Source organism: Myotis nattereri (assembly GCF_964212035.1).
Source record: "Myotis nattereri genome assembly, chromosome: 8".
Lineage (NCBI taxonomy): Eukaryota > Metazoa > Chordata > Mammalia > Chiroptera > Vespertilionidae > Myotis > Myotis nattereri.
In genome coordinates, this window is record NC_138083.1 from 29,239,228 (window position 1) to 29,261,031 (window position 21,804).

A 21,804-nucleotide genomic window follows, 5' to 3' on the forward strand; every position below is an offset into this window, starting at 1 on the left:
GAAGGTTGAGAACCACTGGCATAAAGTCTTAAAATATTATATATCAAAAAAAAGTATTGTTTACTACCAAAAATGCTCTAAGAATTACATGGATATAAATTTGATTGTATTTCTTATTGATCCTCCTCCATAGAGTGTTTTGATATTTAAATGGAAAATATTAAAGTATAAGAATTCAGATTATTTTAAACCTCATTTTTTCAGGAAGATCTCGGTGAACATGTAGTTCAGGGTGATACTCTTCCTGGACATGTGGGTACAGCATGCCTCTTATCATCTACCATTGATGAGAGTGGGAAAAGTGCTGGAGTCCTCACTCTTCCTATCATGAGCAGAAATTCCAGACAAACAATAGGCAAAGTAAGAGGTAAGCCCTTTACAAAGCAGGGTGGCCCTTTACAAAGTAGCAGAGGTTAAGTTAAAATTTTTATTAGTTTCAAATTGGACTTTTGAAAATGTTAAAGATTAAATTAATGTTTTGTCTTAGAACATTAATATAACAACAGGATATATCTGTTGAATTTTCTGGAAGCTTTACTTTGAATCAGTTTTGACTTGTTGATTTCTTTCCTATTTGATAGAGATTGATAAAGCTAGTTTGAGTGGTATTTAAATGTAATTGAGCTCATCATGGCCTTTTTAATTGTCTTTATTTTTGTCCCACCCCTTTTTTTCCCTACAAAAGTTGACTATATAATTATTAAGCCATTACCGGGATACAGTTGTGACATGAAATCTTCATTTTCCAAGTATTGGAAGCCAAGAACACCATTGGATGTTGGACATCGAGGTGCGGGGAATTCTACAACAACTGCTAAGTAGGTTGCATATTTGAGCAGTGTTAGCATTTGGTAGCTCAAACTTGATAATGTTAAATTAATTTGACTGACCAAAGGTCAAATGATTCTTTTATTTTTACCCTGGAATTTAAATTTAATTTGTGATTGGGATTCCCAGTTAAGATTAACTAGAGACTAACTCTCTTCTAAGATTCTGGTTAAGTGTTTTTTTAATATGTTACTGAATTGATGATTGATGGTAAGAAAGGCAGCCCCCACAGGGGAAGAGAGTGAGGGAAAGGATGAAAAAAGTGAAGGATGATAACAGGCACAAACTTCCAGTTATAAAATGAATAAGCCTGGAGGATGTGTACAGGACAGGGAATAAGAGTCAATAATATCATAATAACTAATTGTGGTGATCCTATCACAAGACATAAATATAATCACTGTTGTATATCTGAAACTAATGTAATATTGTATACCAACTATACTTTATTAAATTAACAAACAAACAAACAAACTAGAAAGCTAGGGGAAAAGCTTAATGCCGAATGAGTCAGCCAGATGACATCAGTGTGTCTGTATTGTGGTCCTGACTTTTGGCATGTTGCCCTCTCTTGGTCTGTTTCCTCACCTGTTCTCAATATACTTTTCATACTTCCACCCTGTTGGTGTGTCAGCCTTTTCCCATTGCCCCTGTCTGCCAGTATTAAGTCATCTGAGGCTTCATCACAAGGAGCAAGTTTCTGTGTCTCTACTACTTCCTGCCATTGCAAGGGTTCTTTTCCTTAATTGGTCACCTCACTTGGGGAAGTTGGGTTGACATAGGATATGCTTGTAAACACTTATAATTTATGGAATAAATGTACACACCAACCAAGTGATGATCACAGTCTTACTTTGGGGATGGCAAAATTAATCGCAAAGTAGAGAATAAGGACTGTTTCCATTGTTGAGTATATAGCTGGCTTCTTTATTATATTTGTTTTCTTAATCTTCTCTATAATGTATGATAACTATATTTCTATGTATTCTCTTTTAGGCTTGCTAAAGTTCAAGAAAATACTATTGCTTCTTTAAGAAATGCTGCTAGTCATGTAAGTGAACCTCTCTTTCTTCAAACAACTTTGAACTGTTGCGGTTCAAAGGTAGAAAAGTAGATAAATGTGGGTCTGGGAAATCTCCAGTCTGCATGAATAGGTTAAAAGGGGGAGTATTTATGCTTCTTCTGAACATGTTTCTACAGTGAAGCATCTGTAGACATTTGTATTTAGATTCATGGTGCAGACTGAGATGAAAACAATGGAATTAGCCCTGGCCAGGTAGCTCAGTTGGTTAGAGCTTCTTCCCAAGAAGCCAAGGTTGTGGTTTCGATCCCTGTTCAAGGCACACACACATGAAGATCCCTGCAGAGAACTTGCAGGGGTCTGCTTTTTGAGAGAGGATTTCATTAAGACCTTTCCTTTCCTATTTTGGTTCCAGGAAACAATTGCTGTGCTATTGAAAAAGGAAAATACTTATAATGGTTTTAAGAGAAGAAATTACTTTTTAGGATAAAGCTTAAACTGTAGCATTAAATTCATGTGAAAGTTTTTTGTTGTTTGTTTATTTTTGTACAAGTCTATGATTTTATAGTGAACAGTAGATTTTTTATGTCCTTATAGTTTTATATGTATTGTGAGCTCGATAATATTTTTTAAAATACTTGTTTCCTTTATTTCTGTCAGGGTGCAGCCTTTGTGGAATTTGATGTACATCTTTCAAAAGATTTTGTGCCTGTGGTGTATCATGACCTTACCTGTTGTTTGACTATGAAAAAGGTATGTTGAAATTCTTTTATTTATAAGATATATAGATAAGTATTTATTAAATAGAGTTGGACAATTAATTTTCTTGGTGAGTTACTGTCAATCCCTGTCTCTCTCAAGCTCCTACAACATTGAGAGACAGGAATATTAATCTCCAAGAGTAGGTTCTTTATATTGCTGAATTGGCTTTTTTATATCTATATATATAAAAGCCAAGCAACCAGAACGCAGAATGACCAGTTGCTATGATGCACACTACAGCCTGATTGGGGCCCCAGTTGCCCTCCCCCAACCTCCTGCAGCCCCTCCCCCCGGCCAATTTCCCGCAAAGGGACCCTTCTTCCCCCAGGCCGACAGCCAACCTCCTGCGGCCCCTCCCTTACCGGCCCAGCCTGATTGACCCCCATTGGGGCAGGTCGGCTGGACCCCACCTGTGCACGAATTCATGCACCGGGCCTCTAGTTATCTAACAAAAGAACATTTTAGGTGATTTCTTTACCAGTCTGCCATTGTCTCTATATTGAGGCAGGAGAGGAAGCTACCAGCGTGTTTGTTTTCTAGGCTCCCTTCTTTTTCTTCAAGGTCTTTCTCAAATTAATAGGCTAGCATGATTTGGCTGAAATGGGAAGGACCACAATGAAAACTACAATTAGAAGTGCTTTGGAGCCAGATAGTGGAGGCCTCTGTGAAGGGGTTTTGAGCCAAGAAGGGAAATGTTCAGAACTAAACTTCCAGATTAATAATTTGATATCTGATATAAGGGGGAATTTAAAGAGGACGGAGAATAGAGGCAAGAGGTACAGTTATGTGGGCCAAAGATAAGGTAAGCCTGACACTTTTGAGAGTGGAGAGGAGGACATGATAAAGATTTGAAAATGCATATAATTTCTTAAAAATTATAATTGTTGTGCAAACAGAATTGTGGTAATTATATATCACAACTGCCTAAACTTCAGTATACAAATTAACCAAGTGATTTCATAGGGACTTATACTACTGGGGTTTATTTAGCATTTTCTTTAAAACTTTTTTTTTTTTTAAATGGTTTTAAGTATTATTTTCCACTGAGTTGGTTTGAAGTTAAGGCTGGTTTGCTTACATATGTAACACTGCACCAGACCCTGCATGTTATGTAAGTAGATGACAAGGCACCTGGCTCGGCCTGCTAGTGGATTCTAATCAGTCACTTGATTTGGGATTACTATGATGTATAGAATAGGACCTTTCTGTTTCTGTGAAACATTAGGAGAGGGAGGGAAGGAGATGCACCTGTTAGATGACAGAAGTAGGATAACATAATAGAAATGGAGCAGGTTGTTTTTGCTGTGGGGAAACTAATGCATAACCAAGAAGGCGGTTAATGAATCTAGTTTCTTTGTTTCGCTCTTAATTTGAATCTGGATGAGTTAATTGGGGAATGAGAGTAATGAATTGTGTATATTTTTAGTTTTAATTTTTAAGCTGGTATTTTTCAATAAAAGCAATAGTTCATAAGATTTTGAATAAAAATTTGCCTTTCCCTTGGCCACATTCCCTTACTCTTAATAATATGTATTCTCACAGAAAACTGTATGCATATACAAACTCATACCATATGTATATAAATGAGTATAAAAGTAATAAATTTTAATGTATAGGGGTGTGCAAACGTAGTTTTATAGTTGTGAGTTTGAGTACCCAAAACAGTTTATTCTTTTACTATGTATTATTATTTATTTGTATTACAACTGTAAACCTACTTTTGTCCAGCCCTGTATTTGTTGGATTGATGGTTTATCTGTGGTACATTAACTTTTATTAAGATAAAGGTGCCTAAACAGTGGGCCATTTGATAAGATATTAAAGTCTAATAAAACAGATTTGCTCAAGGGGAAAGCATTTATAATAGAGTTCCTGTTAAGTATTACTTATAGTTAACTAGAGGCCTGTTGCACGAAGAGATTCGTGCAATAGGCCTTCCCTTCCCCTGGCTGCCGGCACTGGTTTTCCTCTAGCACCCGGGACCCAGGCCTTGGCTCCGGCCGGAGCCGCCTTCAGTCTTCGCTGCTCTGGCCGGAGCCGCCTTCAAGCCTTCGCTGCTCTTGCCGGAGCCGCCTTCAGTCTTTGCTCTGTCACTTTGTGCCTACGTATGCAAATTAACAGCCATCTTTGTTGGCGGTTAATTTGCATATCTCGCTGATTAGCCAATGGGAGGTGTAGCGAAGGTATGGTCAATTACCATGTTTGTCTATTATTAGATAGGATAACATTTTTAATAACAATTGATTTCTGCAGCTATTCTTAACCAAACTTAAGTTTAAAAGGTTTAGAAAAGGTTAAAAGCTTATTAACAGAAATTAATTCTTACATAGTACTTGCATGTTGATTGCCTAGTCATGTGGCATAGATATATGGCGAATAAAATATATACAGGATGACAGGAAATAGAGGTAATCACTGAACCTCTGGCTTTGTTTTCAGTGTGTCTCCAGTGCCATAACCTGCTCCCATCTGTTTTCTTTCTTCCAGGAACTGCCACTTACATTAAAACCAAAAACCAGAATTTAAGAGCTGAGGTGTAGTGTTAGATAAGAAGGGCTCCTCTACATGGGCTCACTGTAGTCATCAAATAATTGTTCTTGTCATTCAGTAAATTAAGATATTAGTCCTGCCTGGGGTAAACATTCAGTAATAATTTGAGGCCTATATTTCTTTTTCTTTTCTATTTAGAAATTTGAGGCTGATCCGGTTGAATTATTTGAAATTCCAGTAAAGGAATTAACATTTGACCAACTCCAGTTGTTAAAGGTAGTAATAATAGCATAAAATGTAAATAATTTTTTATTTTAAGAGTATTTGTACCTGTCTGTATATGGTAATGTTCTCTGCACATGGAGATAATATAGTCAGCATGCATAGAGTATATGCTTTGGTTTTCTGTTCTATTAGGAAGAATGGGTTTGTGCCGATCTATCTGTCTTCTCTGTTTTCATGAACCCCCTTGGTTTTTGCATATGTCAAGGGGCTAGGCCAATGGTCGGCAAACTCATTAGTCAACAGAGCCAAATATCAACAGTACAACGATTGAAATTTCTTTTGAGAGCTAAATTTTTTAAACTTAAACTATATAGGTAGGTACATTGTTATTAACTTAATTAGGGTACTCCTAAGGCTTAGGAAGAGCCACACTCAAGGGGCCAAAGAGCCGCATGTGGCTCGCGAGCCGCAGTTTGCTGACCACGGGGCTAGGCTATAAGTCTTTGTCAGCCCTTCTCATCCATAATTTTAGGTTGCCTCTGTTCTACTTTAGCCTTTCTTTATATAACTCACTACAATTGGCCTTTTATGCTATTATTGGCTTTATACTTATGTCGCTAAGATCTTTGTATATTTTGTTATTCCATGTAATCTTATATGATCCCCCTTTCTATTCCCATTGGATACCTAAAGAAATGGTTGATTGAGTATAAGTTTCCTAACTTAAGAATCTTTATATTCTTCTTCCCTACTTGGGTATTTGATTATGATCTTATGTGTATGTGTGTGTGTGTATGTATGTGTGTGTGTGTGTGTGTTTGTGTATATATATATATATATATATATATATACATTTTTATAATTCTACATTTTATAGTTTTCTCTAACTTACTAGCTCTTCAAGTTAAAGTTCTTCATAAACTAAGGCTTTTTCTAATGATTGCATTTTGTGTGTGTTTTCTAGCTTACTCATGTGACTGCACTAAAATCTAAAGATCTAAAAGGTATGTACAAATATGGAAACACTGTTTTCATTTCATAGTTAGCATATATACAATATTTCCTTATCCATTTTGACACACTGTTGGTCATTTAATGAATATAATACAGGGCTATCCAAAAGTAATTTTATAAACATGAAAGCTTTACATATATTAATCTTCAAGTGCATATATGTCATTGTATAGATGATCAGAGGTCTTTATCATTTTGTACCTTTCAGTATTTCCAACATTCTTCACATTACAAAATGATAAGACTATAGCAAGGATAGAAGCCAGGAAAATGAAGGCACCTCTACCTAATATTTACCAATTGTGACCTTGGGCAGTTTACTTGCCTCAGGTTCCTCAAAGCTTATTCTGCCTACAAAATCTCTTTGTAATTCCACTTTACTTTCTCCTCCCATGGGACATAATAGTCTATGCCATTCATTTGAGGCTTAGTGTATCCTTTGTTGTTACCCTTTATTTTTATATATGCCCTGTCTCTTCAACTAGACTGTAAACCTCTGTAGGGTGAGGAAAATGTTTTTATGTATTTCGAGCTAGTGATTTCAGAGAGGAAGGGAGAGAGATAGAAACATTTACGATGAGAGAGAATCATTGATTGGGTGCCTCCTAAACGCCCCACACTGGGAATCAAGCCTGCAATCTGGGCAAATGCCCTCACCAGGATTCAAACCATGACCTCTTGGTTTATAGGTCGACACTCAACCACTCAGCCACACCAAGCGGTCTTTTTTTTTTAAAGAAAAGCTTGATATTAATTTTTTCTGTCTTGGAAAAAATTCTTCTGTGTCTCAAGATGGAATCTATTTTAGATTAAATGTAATGGTAACCAAAGTACATTAGTGGCTATAGATTCTCTTAATTTCTAACTTCTGAGAGGATTTTGATATTTCAGATAGTCTTAGCAAGATGACATAGCTCTTAATTCCATTAAGAAATAACAAAACACTCTTGTGAATACCTTTTTTAAAAGAAGTATTACAACTTTTATGAGAAAATAATCATTGTTAGGACCACAAACTATGGTGTTTCTGTTAAATGTTGCATACTAGTCTTCAAAAAGGATGCTTATTTTAAAAATCAGGGGTTTAATGGTTACAAATAATAAATATAAGAGCCTTCAAACACTGCATATGAAAGGATTTCATAATTACTTTAGCATGTCTTTTTTTGCCTACAAATTTAGAAAGAGATCTTAGTGATAAAATGGTATTTTTTTTAATCTACTGAGTTTTTATAATTTAAATTTTTCAGAATCTGTGGTTGAAGAAGAAAATTCTTTATCTGATAATCAGCCATTTCCTTCTCTTAAGATGGTAAGTTCCTTAGGAAAACTAGGGCAAGGCTATCTCATTAATTCTGTTATATCTGAATAACTTTATTCTCTTAAATGGGTACTAATATGGTTGTATCAAAGGCAATCCAATATAATAAAGAGCTAACATGCTAATTAGACTGGACGGCTAGAACAACCTTCCAGAACAATCTTCCAGATGACTTCCCGGAACAACTGGGGAGGAGGGGGGATCGAGGCTGCAAGGCAGCCGGGGCTGCGAGGGCCTACTCTTGCACGATTTTTGTGCATCAGGCCTCTAGTATTAATATAAACTTGTCATCATTGATGTTTTATAGAGAAGATATATTCTTATGTGGCGTACCTATGCTACTTTAAAAAAAGATAGTAATTTACCTGCTTAATACAAATTCCCACCTCAATTGGTTAATTTGATAAGAATAGGAAATTCACATATTTCTGTATATAAAAAGGAAGGAGAGGGCAGGGAACAAGGAGTTGGGGGAGATGTGATTATAAGAAAGGCATTTAACTGTTCCTTAACATTTTGGAGAGAAATTAGATCCTCCAAAGAAAATAAGGACCCTCATTACATAAAATGAGACACAAATTTAAAGAATTTATTCTGGAAAAGTATAAGAAAAACTAGCATGAATATTTTGAAACTAGACAATTTATACAGGAATCTATCTGACAGAATCGGGCAAGCCTATATGGACACCAGACCCTCTCCTTAGCTATGCTAAGTCTGCTTTTTATTCTACTGGCTCCATTTCCTAACTTCTACTCTTCTCCATTATCTTTTCTTGGTGATGTCACCTATAGATTTCTTAAGGCAAAAATAGGTCATTTCAATTTATCACAATTATTCACCCTACAGAAAGGATGCTACAAGAGAAATCCTCAAATGGACACAGTCTTATTGGTGCATTTATTATTTTTGTCTTAGTGCATTTAAAGCATGATTTGAATAATTTTTCAGATATTTCTGAAGCCCAGCTAAGTAAAGTCATTCTTTCTATTCCAAAATTCCGAAATCATTTAGTTCTTAGAAATCTCATGATTCCTAAACTTGTGACTTCATAGAGTGGAAAAAAGTTTTTAAAAAAATTGTTTGTGAAAGGTTTGACAATATTTGCTTAGTCAAATAAGTTCAACACACACATTTATTCACTCACTTTGACATCACAATAATTGAATCACAGAGAAATTTCAAAGCCCCAAAAAGGCCAAATACAGTCTTCTCAGTATAAAAAAGGATCTTTTTAAAAAAAACAATATATTTTTTATTGATTTCAGAGAGGAAGGGAGAGGGGAAGAGAGAGAGAAACATCAATGATGAGAGAGAATCATTGATTGGCTGCCTACTGCACGCTCCCAACTGGGAATCGAGCCCACAACCCAGGCATGTGCCCCTGACCAGAATCGAACCTAGGAGAGACCTTTCAGTCTGCAGTCCCACCCTCTATCCACTGAGCCAAACTAGCTAGGGCTAAAGAAGGATCTTTCTGCAAATTTGATGTTTAACAATCTCAGAACTATTAATATACTAGTATATACTATTGTTCTTATTTTTTAATTTTGTGTTGGTCCAGTAAAAAGGTGACAGGTGCCCTAGCTGGTTTGGCTCAATGGATAGAGGGTTGGCCTGTGGACTGAAGGGTCCTGGGTTGGATTCTGGTCAAGGGCACATGCCCGGGTTGCAGGCTTGATCCCCAGTGGGGGGTGTGCAGGAGGCAGCCAATAAATGATTCTCTCTCATCATGGATGTTTCTATCTCTCCCTCTCCTTTTCTCTCTGAAATCAATAAAAATATATTTTTAAAAATAGTGACGGTATGTAAAATAAATATTGTTCAAGATATCAGGGGGAAAGACAAAAGCCCCACACAAAATTGAGTACAACTTGTTTTAGGTACTGTACTTTTCAGCTAGTTAGTATAGACTAGTGATAGTGAACCTTTTGAGCTCGGCATGTCAGCATTTTGAAAAACCCTAGCTTAACTCTGGTGCCGTGCCACATATAGAAATTTTTTGATATTTGCAACCATAGTAAAACAAAGATTTATATTTTTGATATTTATTTTATATATTTAAATGCCATTTAACAAAGAAAACCAAAAAAAAATGAGTTCGCGTGTCACCTCTGACATGCGTGTCATAGGTTCGCCATCACTGGTCTAGACCCAGGGCTAGATCCCAGGTCACCAGGCTACCAAGCTATGTTCTTACTATTACATTGTCTTTTTAGTGTGCTTTATTTGCTGTTATAAAATCAAACATCATACGTATTATCTATGTTAAATGATTTCTAAACTTTTGAAATAAATTGAATTTAAAAACACAGTCTGTTTCAAATTCATTTTGCCTTGTACATGTTTCTGTATTTGCCCGGCCTTCATGTTTGAAGACTAATCAAGTCAGCTTTTTGTAGTATAATAGCCTGGCTTTATAATTTCAATTTTATTTTCTACTTATGATGCCAAAATGGTGTTATTGCAAAATGTCTAGATAACTTAGTTTAAATAAGTTGACACCATATTATTTGTTCATTTATATACTCATAACCTTATTAATGAACCTTGGCATAATCTTTCATTTGGAGATAACATCTTTTCAGGGGGTTACCAGCATGATATTGTTAAGCATCACCACCTTCAAAAAAGTTAGGAAACATAGTTTTTCATATAACCATGACTTAGTATTAGTATATTGATATACTTGAATAAAATTCAGAAAACACAACAAATGTCTTCTTAAATCCTTGAGGTCGCATAAGTTCATTGCGGTTCACTTTGGATATCCAGTAGTAACGCTGAGAAGAATTTCAGGTTAGGGATCCATCTTTGTGGTAGTAGTGATCAGTTATCGCAGATAGTACCTAGGACTGTTGCTTTTGCTGTTTAATTTCTTTTGACTCTTAATTTAATTAATGAGATTGTCAGTTGAGTATAAGAAAAGCTAGTGATTTAATGCTGAAAGCATTTTACTCTTACTAGCAATATATTTTCTTACAGATTGCTTTTTTTAATAATTTTGTTTTTCTCTTTCCCCCTTATTCTACCATTCATTTCACCAAAAATAAAACAAAATTCACCACCAACAAACAAAACTCTAGGTTTTAGAGTCTTTGCCAGAAGATGTAGGGTATAACATAGAAATAAAGTGGATCTGCCAACAAAGGGTAAGTAATTCTTTGTGTATTCTCGTCTTTCCCTTTTCCTCTGTGTTTTAAATACATTCACTCTTATCTTTTTGCTTTAATATGGAGTAAGTGAAACTGAAAACTTACTGTGGTGTCTTCCAGTAAGCACAGTGCCTTTAGACCTTTTAAATAAAGCATATTTTATTTATTTATTTTTAAATGTTTTTATTGATTTCAGAGAGAGGAAGGGAGAGATAAATAGAAAAAATTGTTTTTTTTAAATAGAAATATTAATGATGAGAATCACTGATCGGCTGCCTCCTGTACACCCCTTACTGGAGCTTGTGCCATGACTGGGAACTGAACCATGATGATCTCATTCATGGGTTGATGCTCAATCACTAAACCACACTGGCCAGGCAATAAAGCATATTGTATATACTTATACTAATTTGTGGCTACTTAAAAGTAGTAATGAATGTATTATAGTAGAAATTTCCATGTTCATGTGTCTCGTGCACATTTATATGGGTGGTTTCTGGGTATGCTCATAGGTGAACAATAAGAACACTGGACAGTCAGAACTCTATAACTTTGATTAGTTTTTATTTTATCTTCCCCATCTAAACACATAATAATGTCCTAAGCAGTTTTCTATTAAGTGCTAGTAGCTAGTAATAATTAACCAGGAAAATAAATTTTTACAAATGTGTTTTAAATCACTCACAGATTTAGTCATTGTTTTGTTCAATAATTACATATTGAAAAGCTGTTAAAGGCCAGGTATTTTCTAAGTGCTGGGATCAAGTAGTGAAAGAATAAAGCCTTGCCTTCCTGGAACCTATATTCTGGTCGAGGAGAACAGCTATTGAATGTATCAGATGAGGGTACTTGATAGGCCTAAGATCCAAAGAATGAGAAATTTAACTAGTAATTCATATTTACCAGGTTTTGTTGTTGTTTGCAGTGAGTTAACAAAGTTTATGAAGAATATATAAAACTATTTAAAAAGTCACAGTAGATTGCAAATTTCCAGTTTTAGTTTTTATTTATCTCATTAAAACAAAAGTCTATTAATGGTATAATTGCTTTGCATATAAGCGTCTCTATACCTGAATTATGACAGCTGCACTGTCGCTAAGTAGCAATGTGTTCATGGGCACGTCATTTCATTTTTCAGGCCTTTGCTTTTCTCATCTGTAAACTAAGAGTTGGACTAGGTGTTCTCAAGATTTTTTTCCTAGCACTGTGATTCCAGAGTAGTTAATGGCTTTTGTTTTCCTATTTGCTTCTTCTACATAGGATGGAATGTGGGATGGTAACTTATCAACATATTTTGACATGAATCTGTTTTTGGATATCATTTTAAAAACTGTCTTAGAAAACTCTGGAAAGAGAAGAATAGTGTTTTCTTCATTTGATGCAGATATTTGCACAATGTGAGTAATAGTCATTTTTTTCCTCGTATACTCTCTTACTGTAGTTAGGACTTAGTGTACAAAGATTATGGTTGGAGGTGGGGAAGTGCTCAGACTTTACCCTTGATTTATCCTCTCAGAAAAGTTATATATATTCTCACTTCCCTTCAGGACTACCTGCTGGGATGCCCTTCACTCCTGTAAACTCCATACCCACTGGGTCCTAATGCATCATACCCTGTATTGCATGTAACATCTTCCTTAGCAAATTATAAGCCCTTAAAGGCTTTCTTTTTTTATTGATTTTTTTACAGAGAGGAAGGGAGAGGGATAGAGAGTTAGAAACACTGATGAGAGAAACATCGATCAGCTGCCCCCTGCACAGCCCCTATTGGGGATGTGCCTATAACCAAGGTACATGCCCTTGACTGGAATTGAACCTGGGACCCTTCATTCTGCAGGCCAATGCTCTATCCACTGAGCCAAACCAGTCAGGGCCCTTAAAGGCTTTCTTGTTGCCCATTTCTGAGAATATTTTAGGTCTTGTATAGAAAAATTAAATTTTTTTTTATTTTTTGTCAGAAAGGCAATACGCACATGTTAATGGTGATTATATCTCAGTAATGGGATTATGCTTGGGGGGGGTCTAAAGCTTCAAAACAATATATTATAATTATCATCCCAATGAAAAGCATTTTTTAAATTGTCTTTTTTAGGGTTCGGCACAAGCAGAATAAATATCCCATATTATTTTTGACTCAAGGAAAGTCTGATATTTACCCTGAACTCATGGACCTCAGATCTCGGACAACTGCTATTGCAATGAGTTTTGCACAGTTTGAAAATCTACTGGTAAGTTATGTTTGAATTTCTTAATTTTCATTTTTTAAAAATGCTCTTTAGAGAAGAAATAAAGTTTCATGTTCCATTATACATCTAATTGGTTAGTTTTGACCTATTTATAACAAGCAGATAGTTCTACTTAAAAATGAGAGTATTAGGTCTCAGAATCAAAAGCAATTACTTGAACAAAAAAATATATACATTTCCTTGAATGCCTACATTAAGTAAGTTTTGTAGTTGAGTGGATTTTATGATTTGTCTGAAATGACTTAATAATATAAGTTGTGTAAGAAAAATTATACATTGTCTTTTCCTGCCCACTCAACTTTGGAGAGCACTGATTTAGAATATGACCATTTAGCATTTGCAGTCATTAAGTTACTTTTTCATGAGTAATTTATTTTTCTCCCATTAGGGGATAAATGCACATACTGAAGATCTGCTCAGAAACCCATCCTACATTGAAGAGGCAAAAGCTAAGGGACTAGTCATATTCTGCTGGGGTGATGATACCAACGACCCGGAAAACAGGAAGAAATTGAAGGAATTTGGAGTTAATGGTCTAATTTATGATAGGTATTTGTTTTTCATGAAAAACTTTCATGAACTGTTAGCAAAAAAGTAGCTTTCATTTTATAGCATAAATACTATTAAACTTAGTTAAAATTCAGTAGCTCAGCCTGAGGTTTATCTTAACATTTGTCAGTGGAATTTTTCATACTTTGGAAATCACGTGGGAAGCTTGTTCTGGTGACTGGGCTCTAAGTTACCTTGAGGGTGAGGCTGTCTGCCCCAGACCACTTCAGTCTAAACCAGCTTTCTTAATGATCTTACCCAGTTCTGTGGCTTTTCATACCTTTATATATTCCTAAATTTTTATATCTCCAACTCAGATCTTTCCCTTGACCTCTATCTAAACTTTTTTTTATATATAAATATATTTTTATTGATTTGAGAGAGGAAGGGAGAGGGAGAAAGAGATACAAACATTAATGATGACAGAGAATTATTGATCAGCTGCCTCCTGCATGCCCCCCACTGGAGATCTAGCCTGCAACCTGGGCATGTGCCCTGACCGGGAATGGAACTGTGACCTCCTGGTTCATAAGTCAACACTCAGTCACTGAGCCATGTTGGTTGGTTCTCTGTACTTTTTTTTATCTAGCTATAGATTTAACCGATTTCAGTATAAATGACAACTCTTGTCTTTCCAGTTTCTCATGAAGTCCTTCATGATTCTGTTCTTTATCTCATATCCCAAATCCAGTCAAACAAAATCATGTTGATTCTATCTTCAAATATATCCTGAATCTATCAACTCACCATGTTTACTGTTGTCGCTCGCAAGCTACCTCATTTCCAAGGTGCATTATTGAAAGAGCCTTCTCACTGCCCATTGCCTCCACCCCTGACTCCCTGCTGTCTGTCTTCAGCACAACAGCCAGAGGGTGCCTGTTAACATCTCGGTCAGATCATGTTACTACTTAAAACCTAAGAGTAAAATTCCAGGTCCTTTCCGCCCCACCCCCTCTCCCCGCCAATGTCAATGTCTCAGTAAAGTCTTCCCTGAATATCCTAGTTCAGATAACAACTGCCATTCACAGTGAACAACTGACTTTTCTCCCTAGCATTTACCACCATCTGACATAATATTTTACTTGTTTATTTTCTGCCTGGCCTGCCCCACCCCAATACACCCAACACAAACATAAGCTGCATGAGGGCAAGACTCTGCCTGTTTTGTTCATTGCTGCATCTTCAGAGGTTAGAACAATATCTGATACAGAGTGGCCTTCAAATATTTGTTGAACAAATCTTTTTATTTTCTTTTTTTATAAGTTCCCTGAGTGTTTAGATGTAAGTTTGAGTCGCTAATCTGAGAAATGAAAAGGTTGCTTAATATAAAGACGTGGGGTTGGAAAGGATGTACTTACTCTGCTTGCTAATACTCGCGCAGCATCACGCAAAGAGTGAGTGATGAACTTCTTACCAGTCCTGCTTTAAAAAACACCTTCCTTGGATTTAGTTCATATTACTGCTTGTCCTATAAAGTTATATCACTTTCTTAATAAAACTTTTTTTTACCGTCGTGTCTGAATGAGTCTGGTTTTAAAATTGCAGCTCAGATAATGTTTGCCTTTCTTTTAACTACTTGGTTAATTTTGCTTTAAGCAACAGATTTCATAGGTCCTTTTAATAGATATATCCAACTAATTAAAGGAAAAATAAAATTTTAAATCAACAATTTGAAGGAAGTGTTTGCTTTAGCAAAAATTTGAAGATTTTTTTGTTTGTTTCTTTGAGGAAGAAGGAGGAATGATTGTAATTATTTTTGGGCAAGAAAATGTATTGTGATGTTATACCATGTATAACTTTGTAGGGTATACACATTTTAGACAGACCCATCATCTCAAGGGCCTTACTTGTTTGGAGGCAAATACTGACATGTAATTGAGAATAGGAAGATGCTCTGCGATATATATAGCCCTAAAGAAAATGAGTTCTTCCTGGCCCGAGGTCAATAAGAATAATTTTAAAGAGGAAGCATTGAGATGGATTTGGGGGTGTGGTTAAATTTGTTTTGACAGGATATGCATTTTAGGCAGAGGCTAGATGAATCAGGGCAGGACTGTGTTGAAGGTGTGGAGGATTTTGAGGAGACACCCAGCACTGGGCTCCTGCTAGAGTCTGATGACAGGTGAGGTGGGTTGTGTTAGAATTGGTTTTTACCCTCGAAAGTTTTTTAAAAATTTTACTCAAAGCAGTACATATGTATGCATAACTATTTGTGTGTCTTTGTGTATATATATACATATATAGCTTAAAATTACATTATATATATATATATATTGTTTAGAAATGTAAATAGTTTTATAAGACTTATAATTTATAATAAAAAACAACAGGTCCTGGCCGGGTAGCTCAGTCAGTTAGAGTATCATCTGATACTCCAAGGTTTCTGGTTCGATCCCTGGTCTGCACACATACAAGAATCAGCCATTGAATGCATAAATAAGTGGTACAACAAATTGATGTTTCTCTCTCTCTCAAATCATTTAATTAGTCAATAAAAGAGGCAATCCCCTACTCCTGTCCCTTTCATTGTCTCTAGCTGAGTTCCTATGCCCTAATTTTTTAAAGTTGTTTCTTCTGGTACTTAATGTGCTTATGCTATAATTTTTTCATTATCAAATTTCAACATTATATAGAAGATTTTGAATGATTATTGATTCATAGTCTTTCATTCATTTTACATTGGGGAGAATTATGATGAGGATGGGTATTTTAGTCAATCAGAAACTAATTTGTTCTCTTCTTTTACAAAGGAATTAACACAGTAGATTTCCATTTCATCATGGTTTTATGATATATTATCATATAAACTGGTACGTTTGATTTTCTGATATTTGGAATTTTTGCATTTATGATAATGACAGAGATGGCCTTTAATTACCTTTCTTGAATGGTTTGATTTTTGGTGTGGAGATAATACTTGCTTCGTAGAGTAAATGGGCAATGTCCCTCTTTTTATAAAAAAATTACTGTGTCTGCTCAAATAATTTTAAAAATACACTAACACATTTAAAGAACATTATCATTAAATTATGAAGTCCCCCATGAGCCTCTTTCTAACTCTGTTCCTTTATCTTCTCCCTCACATATAACTGCTTATCAAATTATTATTCTCATTAACATTTCTTTTAATTCTATCACTAAACAATATACCATTTAGTTTTGCATGGCTTTATTTGTATTTTGTTGCATGCAGCTATAATCTGCCCTTCTTCATGGCTGTAGAACATTTATGGTTGTATGTGTCTATTACAATTTATTCTATTTGAGAACATTTTGGTGGTTGCCAAGTTTTTGCTATTACAGCATTTGCTGTAAATATTGTTGACCAGGTCTAGAATATATTTGTAAAGTTTCTCTAGGGCAGTGACTTTCAAACCTTTTTGATCCCAACCCAATTAGATGTGCATTTTACATAGCAACCCAGTGCACACAGAGATTAAAGGTTTCTGCAAGCATTGTGGCCGGGCATAAAACTCCATGTTAGAAATCATTTCCTTAGAATTTTAGAAATAGTTCTCTGTTACCTTCATAAGTCCAGTGTTGCTGTTGAGGATCAAGAAACCATGTTCATTCCTGTTCCCGCACATATGGTTTCTTTGTTTCCTGTCAGGAAGCTTGGAGAGTCTTTGTCACCAGTGTTCTAAAACTTCATAGAGATGGGTCTTATGGGTCTGGTTTCACCCATTGTGCCAGGCACTTGTTAGCCCTGTTAGTCTGTTGAAAATGTGAAAAGTTTCATGACTTGCTTCTTAGATTTTTGTCCCTTCCATTTTTCTGACTTTTTAAAAAATCTTTGTCTTTTTGCTCCACTTGGAAAGATTTCTGCAACCTTACCTTTTACCCATTCTATTGAAGTTTTCACATCTGCTGTTGTGTTTTTCATTTCCAAGGACTGTCTTTTTTCCCTAATGCTCTTTTTTCTGTATGTGTAACATCCTGTTTTCATTTTATGAAAGTACTATTTCTCTGAAAGCAGAAGTTTTTGTTTGTTCTTTTGGAATTTTCTTCTCTTTTACTCACCTGTTAGAAGTTTTCCTCAGATGTTTGGAAATCTTTGGCTGCTTCTCCTAAGAGATTAGAATCTACAAAGCTTGTTGGAAGCTGGAGTGTGTTAACTTGGATTTCACTATGGGTGATCTAGGTGGCCTGTTTGATCAGACCTCTGATATCACTAGATTTAGAAATTTACTTTTTGATTTATCAGATTGCTCCTAGAATAATCTATATCTACATAGACGTGAGTCTGGCTGCCAGGGTTGTTGGAGCCAAGAGAGGTCAGAGAGCTGGGGAAGAGAGGGCATGTCTCTGTGTAGCATTGATTATATATATGTACTATCTCTAATTCCCTGGTGCTGCTGGAGGTTTTGTAAAATGTCCAAACCCTCACCTGGTTGAGTCCCCTATTCCAAGAGATTTCCTGTCTAATGCTTGAAATAACTTCAGTTAGTGTGGGGGAGGGGCAGTCTTGGGGCAGGGAGTTAGGAGGGATTTAAGTTGCTGCTGCTTGAAGTCTTCACCCTCCCTGTTTCAGCCCCTTTCCCTTTCACTCCCAGTTCTGGAGAAATTTGGTGCTGCTTTTAACTCAGCCTTTGCATTTTTCCCATTACTAGCTTGTGATTTGGCCTTTTCTGTCCTGTTAACTGAAACACTTTATTACACTTTATGATCCACCTATTTTCCAGCTCTCAAAAGTTAGTTACTGTTGTCTCTGGTTTTTCCCATACTCCTGAAATTTTTTTTAAATCCCTTTGCTTTATTTTTAACGGGCCAGGGGGCGGGGGGCGGGGGGGGGGGTGGTGGAGTAGGGGAGAGGGTATGGGGAAAGGTCAAGTTAGATGATTCTGTTCAAGTTAGATGATTCCTTGACCCAGATGTCACTTTTCATTCTCTTATATGTCTTTAATGAACAGAAAGTCTTTGTTTTATAATAGTCACATATTTAATAGGGTCAATGCATATTTTTATCTTGTTTATGAATTTTTTTCCACTGTGATATCATAAAGATTGCCTTGTGGTGACTCTTAGAAGTTTCCTGTCTTTCACAGTTAGGGATGCACGGCCATGTTATCTGCTGATCTGCAGTGACAGTGCTGCCACCATCACCTGGGGCTTTTCTGTGCTGGTGACTGGGTCTACCTGCCAATATTGCACAGCTTTAGCATGGTTCTCAACCGGGTGAGAAGTTCTCATCTTGGTCTTCATGATTTGAAGTCAGAGTTGGGTATTAATTCCAGCTCTAAATAGCTTCCCGTCTGTAAAATAAGACATTGCCAATTAATTGACTTGGAGAGAAGATACTTGAAGAATGACCAGTAAGCTACAGATTTCATTTTCTGATTCAGTTGCTTTCTAATCAGCTCTTTTGCACCCAGGGCACAAAAGGAAATGCTGCTATTCTGGGTTATCAGAAAGACAGGGGAGAAGAGACATACTTTTAAGTATTGGGTGTCCCAAAAAAATGTATACACATATTTTGAATAATTACAGAAAGCAGTGTTTATTAAAATACATTTCAAAGTGTATGTACATTTTTGGAGACACCCTGTCAAACTAGTGCTTATACATCTTTTTTAAAAAAAGATTCTTGTAATCTGGATGTGCTAGGCATTCTGTAAACACATTCTTGTAAAAAGGTTAAGTCAGACTGGTCTTAAATAAACACAAATTACCCTATTTTATGTGTTTTGTGTTTGTTTCATCATAGGATATATGATTGGATGCCTGAACAGCCAAATATATTCCAAGTGGAGCAGTTGGAACGCCTGAAGCAAGAATTGCCAGAGCTTAAGAGCTGTTTGTGTCCCTCTGTTAGCCACTTTGCTTCCTCATCTTTGTGTGAGGAGCCTGGTATCCATGTGGATGCCAATGGCATTGATAGCATGGACAGTGCTTAGTTTTTATGGGGCAGAGGCCATCGGGGGGCATGCACTGCTGTTCTGGGTATTCACTTTTCATGAGCATTGTTTATCTATGCCTTTTAGTTTCTCAGTCCAATGAAGCAATAATGAAGTATTTTACTGTTTCACTACAGTTCTTGCTAGAATTTCAAGTATGCTATTTAAATCACTTGGCCAGGTATAATTACCAGTCAGCCTCTTTACAATGAGAAAATGTATTGGTTGGTAAATATTTTAAACTATATATGTAAGTGGATAATGTTAAACAAATGTCCATTAAAATCATAGCACTTTGAAATTAACTCTATAAATATCTTATATTTACTCTTCTTACAGTTTTTCATTCAATCAGGTCTGAAATATTTAGCACTTGAGGAACATGACTATGCATAATTATACCTGACCATGGGAAAATTAAGTACCTCAAATGCATGCATTTGCACTGGTGATTCCAACTGCACAAATTTTTGTGCCATCTGTGTATATATGTATTTTTTACATGGACTGACATGCACATCTACCATTTTCATTCAGTATGAACCTTGAGGCTGCTGCCGTTTTTCCATTTAACCAAACCAATGCCTGTGTAAACAGCCTAGAGGTGATCCTTGAAAACTTGTTTCACAAATTGTTTTGCATAAATGTTAAAATTTTTTAAATGCTGCAGGGTAATTTAATGTATAAAATGTTAGAAGAAGTGTGTATTGCATACTTAGTAGAGTAGATCATTATGTGTAAATTCTACTCAATGCATGCTTTAGGTTTTAAGCATGAGATTGTACACGTTTACCGTAAGTCCTTGCATCTGTGGTGCTAGGTAAGTGTGAGAAGGTGTCAAGGACTGAAAATAAATACTTCGTTGCCTAAAAAAAAAGGCCTGTTTGCAGGCATTTAAAATATGCTTATTTTAGGTCTCTCTCACTACCTACTACACACCGTTGCTTTATGGGTTTGTTTTGTGTGTGTGTGTGCTGTGTGTGTTGTACAGTAGTTAAATCTCCTTGCAAAAAAATAAATGTCCTGAATTCTCATATTGGTATTCTTTATTGATTAATGTATATCATGCATGTAATTTATTTAGAAATGTAGAAGATCCGACTAAATGTATAGGCATGTTTTGAGAGTTATGCTAAGGATTCTTTCATTAGAAGCTGATTGTTTTTGGCATAACTGTAATTTAAGAATGAATGTTAAATAAAACACACAGAATTATTTTCTTCAATATAAATTGAAATTGCAAGAAGGTGTTACTTTTGTAGAATTGGTTCTATAATATTATGAGAAATTGGAATTTAGAGTCTACCCTAAAGAGATGTCTTATTTCCATCTACCTTTTACTGCATGTTCTTCACTAGACAGTTTATTCATGTATTGACATATTTTGGTAGTAGCTGCAGACCTAAGACTTGGAATTACACATTGTATCTTTTTATTTTTTAAGCCAAGCAATGCAATTTTGGTTAGATCTTAATTGTGTGAAGATAGGCTTTGAAATTGTATGGTTTTGTGTTTGTAACACTGATATTTAATGGAAAATAGTTTCGGAAAATGGAGTCTTCTGCCAGGGCTCTAAGTATTTTTCCCCCACATTGAGTGAGATTCTCCAACATTTTGGTGTGTATTAGGTGCCTTTAGAAAACTCCTTAAAAAAGTTTTTTTGTTGTTTTCCTCATCTACAGACTTGTACAGTACAGTTACCGTCACCTGATTAGCCGAATGTGTGCATTTCTAGTCCTGTTCATTGGCTCCTCCCCTGTGCCTTTCACATTCCAGCTCCACTTTGAAAACTTGCAGATCATAAAAGGAAAAAATGGGGGAAGGAGGAGAGGCGATGTGGGTTAGGGGGTTTCCTGAACAGTGTAATTTTTAAAAAATATATATTTTTATTAATTTCAGAGAGGAAGGGAGAGGGAGAGAGAGAAACATCAATGATGAGAGAAAAATCATTTTTCGGCTGCCTCCTGCACTCCCCCAACTGGGAATCAAGCCCGCAACCCTTGCATGTGCCCTTGACTGGAATCAAACCCAGGACCCTTCAGCCTGTAGGCTGATGAGCCAAACCAGCGAGGGCTGAACAGTATAATATGCTGAGAAGAGCTCATAGCCTCACTGCTCACTTTCCTGTAGATGATTAAAGCATAGCAAGCAGTGTCTCCCCTTTATTCTAGGACTAAGTCCAGGCTTTATCAGTTGCTTTGCCCTGTGCACTCTGCTCCAGCCACACACTATATCTATGCTAGGCCCTGGCCACATCATGCTCCCTGTCGGAAGCCTTGTGCCCTCTGCTGCCCACAAA

At 36.1% G+C, this 21,804-nt stretch overlaps 1 protein-coding gene across 1 annotated transcript in view; it reads left to right on the plus strand.

Annotated features, from left to right (window-relative positions):
• The window catches only part of GPCPD1 (glycerophosphocholine phosphodiesterase 1), a 61,617-nt gene extending 40,310 nt beyond the window's left edge, over positions 1 to 21,307 (plus strand). The window contains exons 9-20 of the mRNA XM_081096802.1: positions 205 to 367; positions 686 to 818; positions 1,825 to 1,879; positions 2,510 to 2,602; positions 5,300 to 5,377; positions 6,291 to 6,330; positions 7,591 to 7,652; positions 10,748 to 10,813; positions 12,077 to 12,213; positions 12,909 to 13,044; positions 13,451 to 13,611; positions 19,316 to 21,307. Of these exons, the coding sequence (XP_080952928.1) occupies positions 205 to 367; positions 686 to 818; positions 1,825 to 1,879; positions 2,510 to 2,602; positions 5,300 to 5,377; positions 6,291 to 6,330; positions 7,591 to 7,652; positions 10,748 to 10,813; positions 12,077 to 12,213; positions 12,909 to 13,044; positions 13,451 to 13,611; positions 19,316 to 19,505 (1,314 nt within the window). The 3' untranslated portion in view covers positions 19,506 to 21,307. The remainder of the gene's footprint in view (positions 1 to 204; positions 368 to 685; positions 819 to 1,824; positions 1,880 to 2,509; positions 2,603 to 5,299; positions 5,378 to 6,290; positions 6,331 to 7,590; positions 7,653 to 10,747; positions 10,814 to 12,076; positions 12,214 to 12,908; positions 13,045 to 13,450; positions 13,612 to 19,315) is intronic.
• The last annotated feature ends 497 nt before the right edge of the window (positions 21,308 to 21,804 follow it).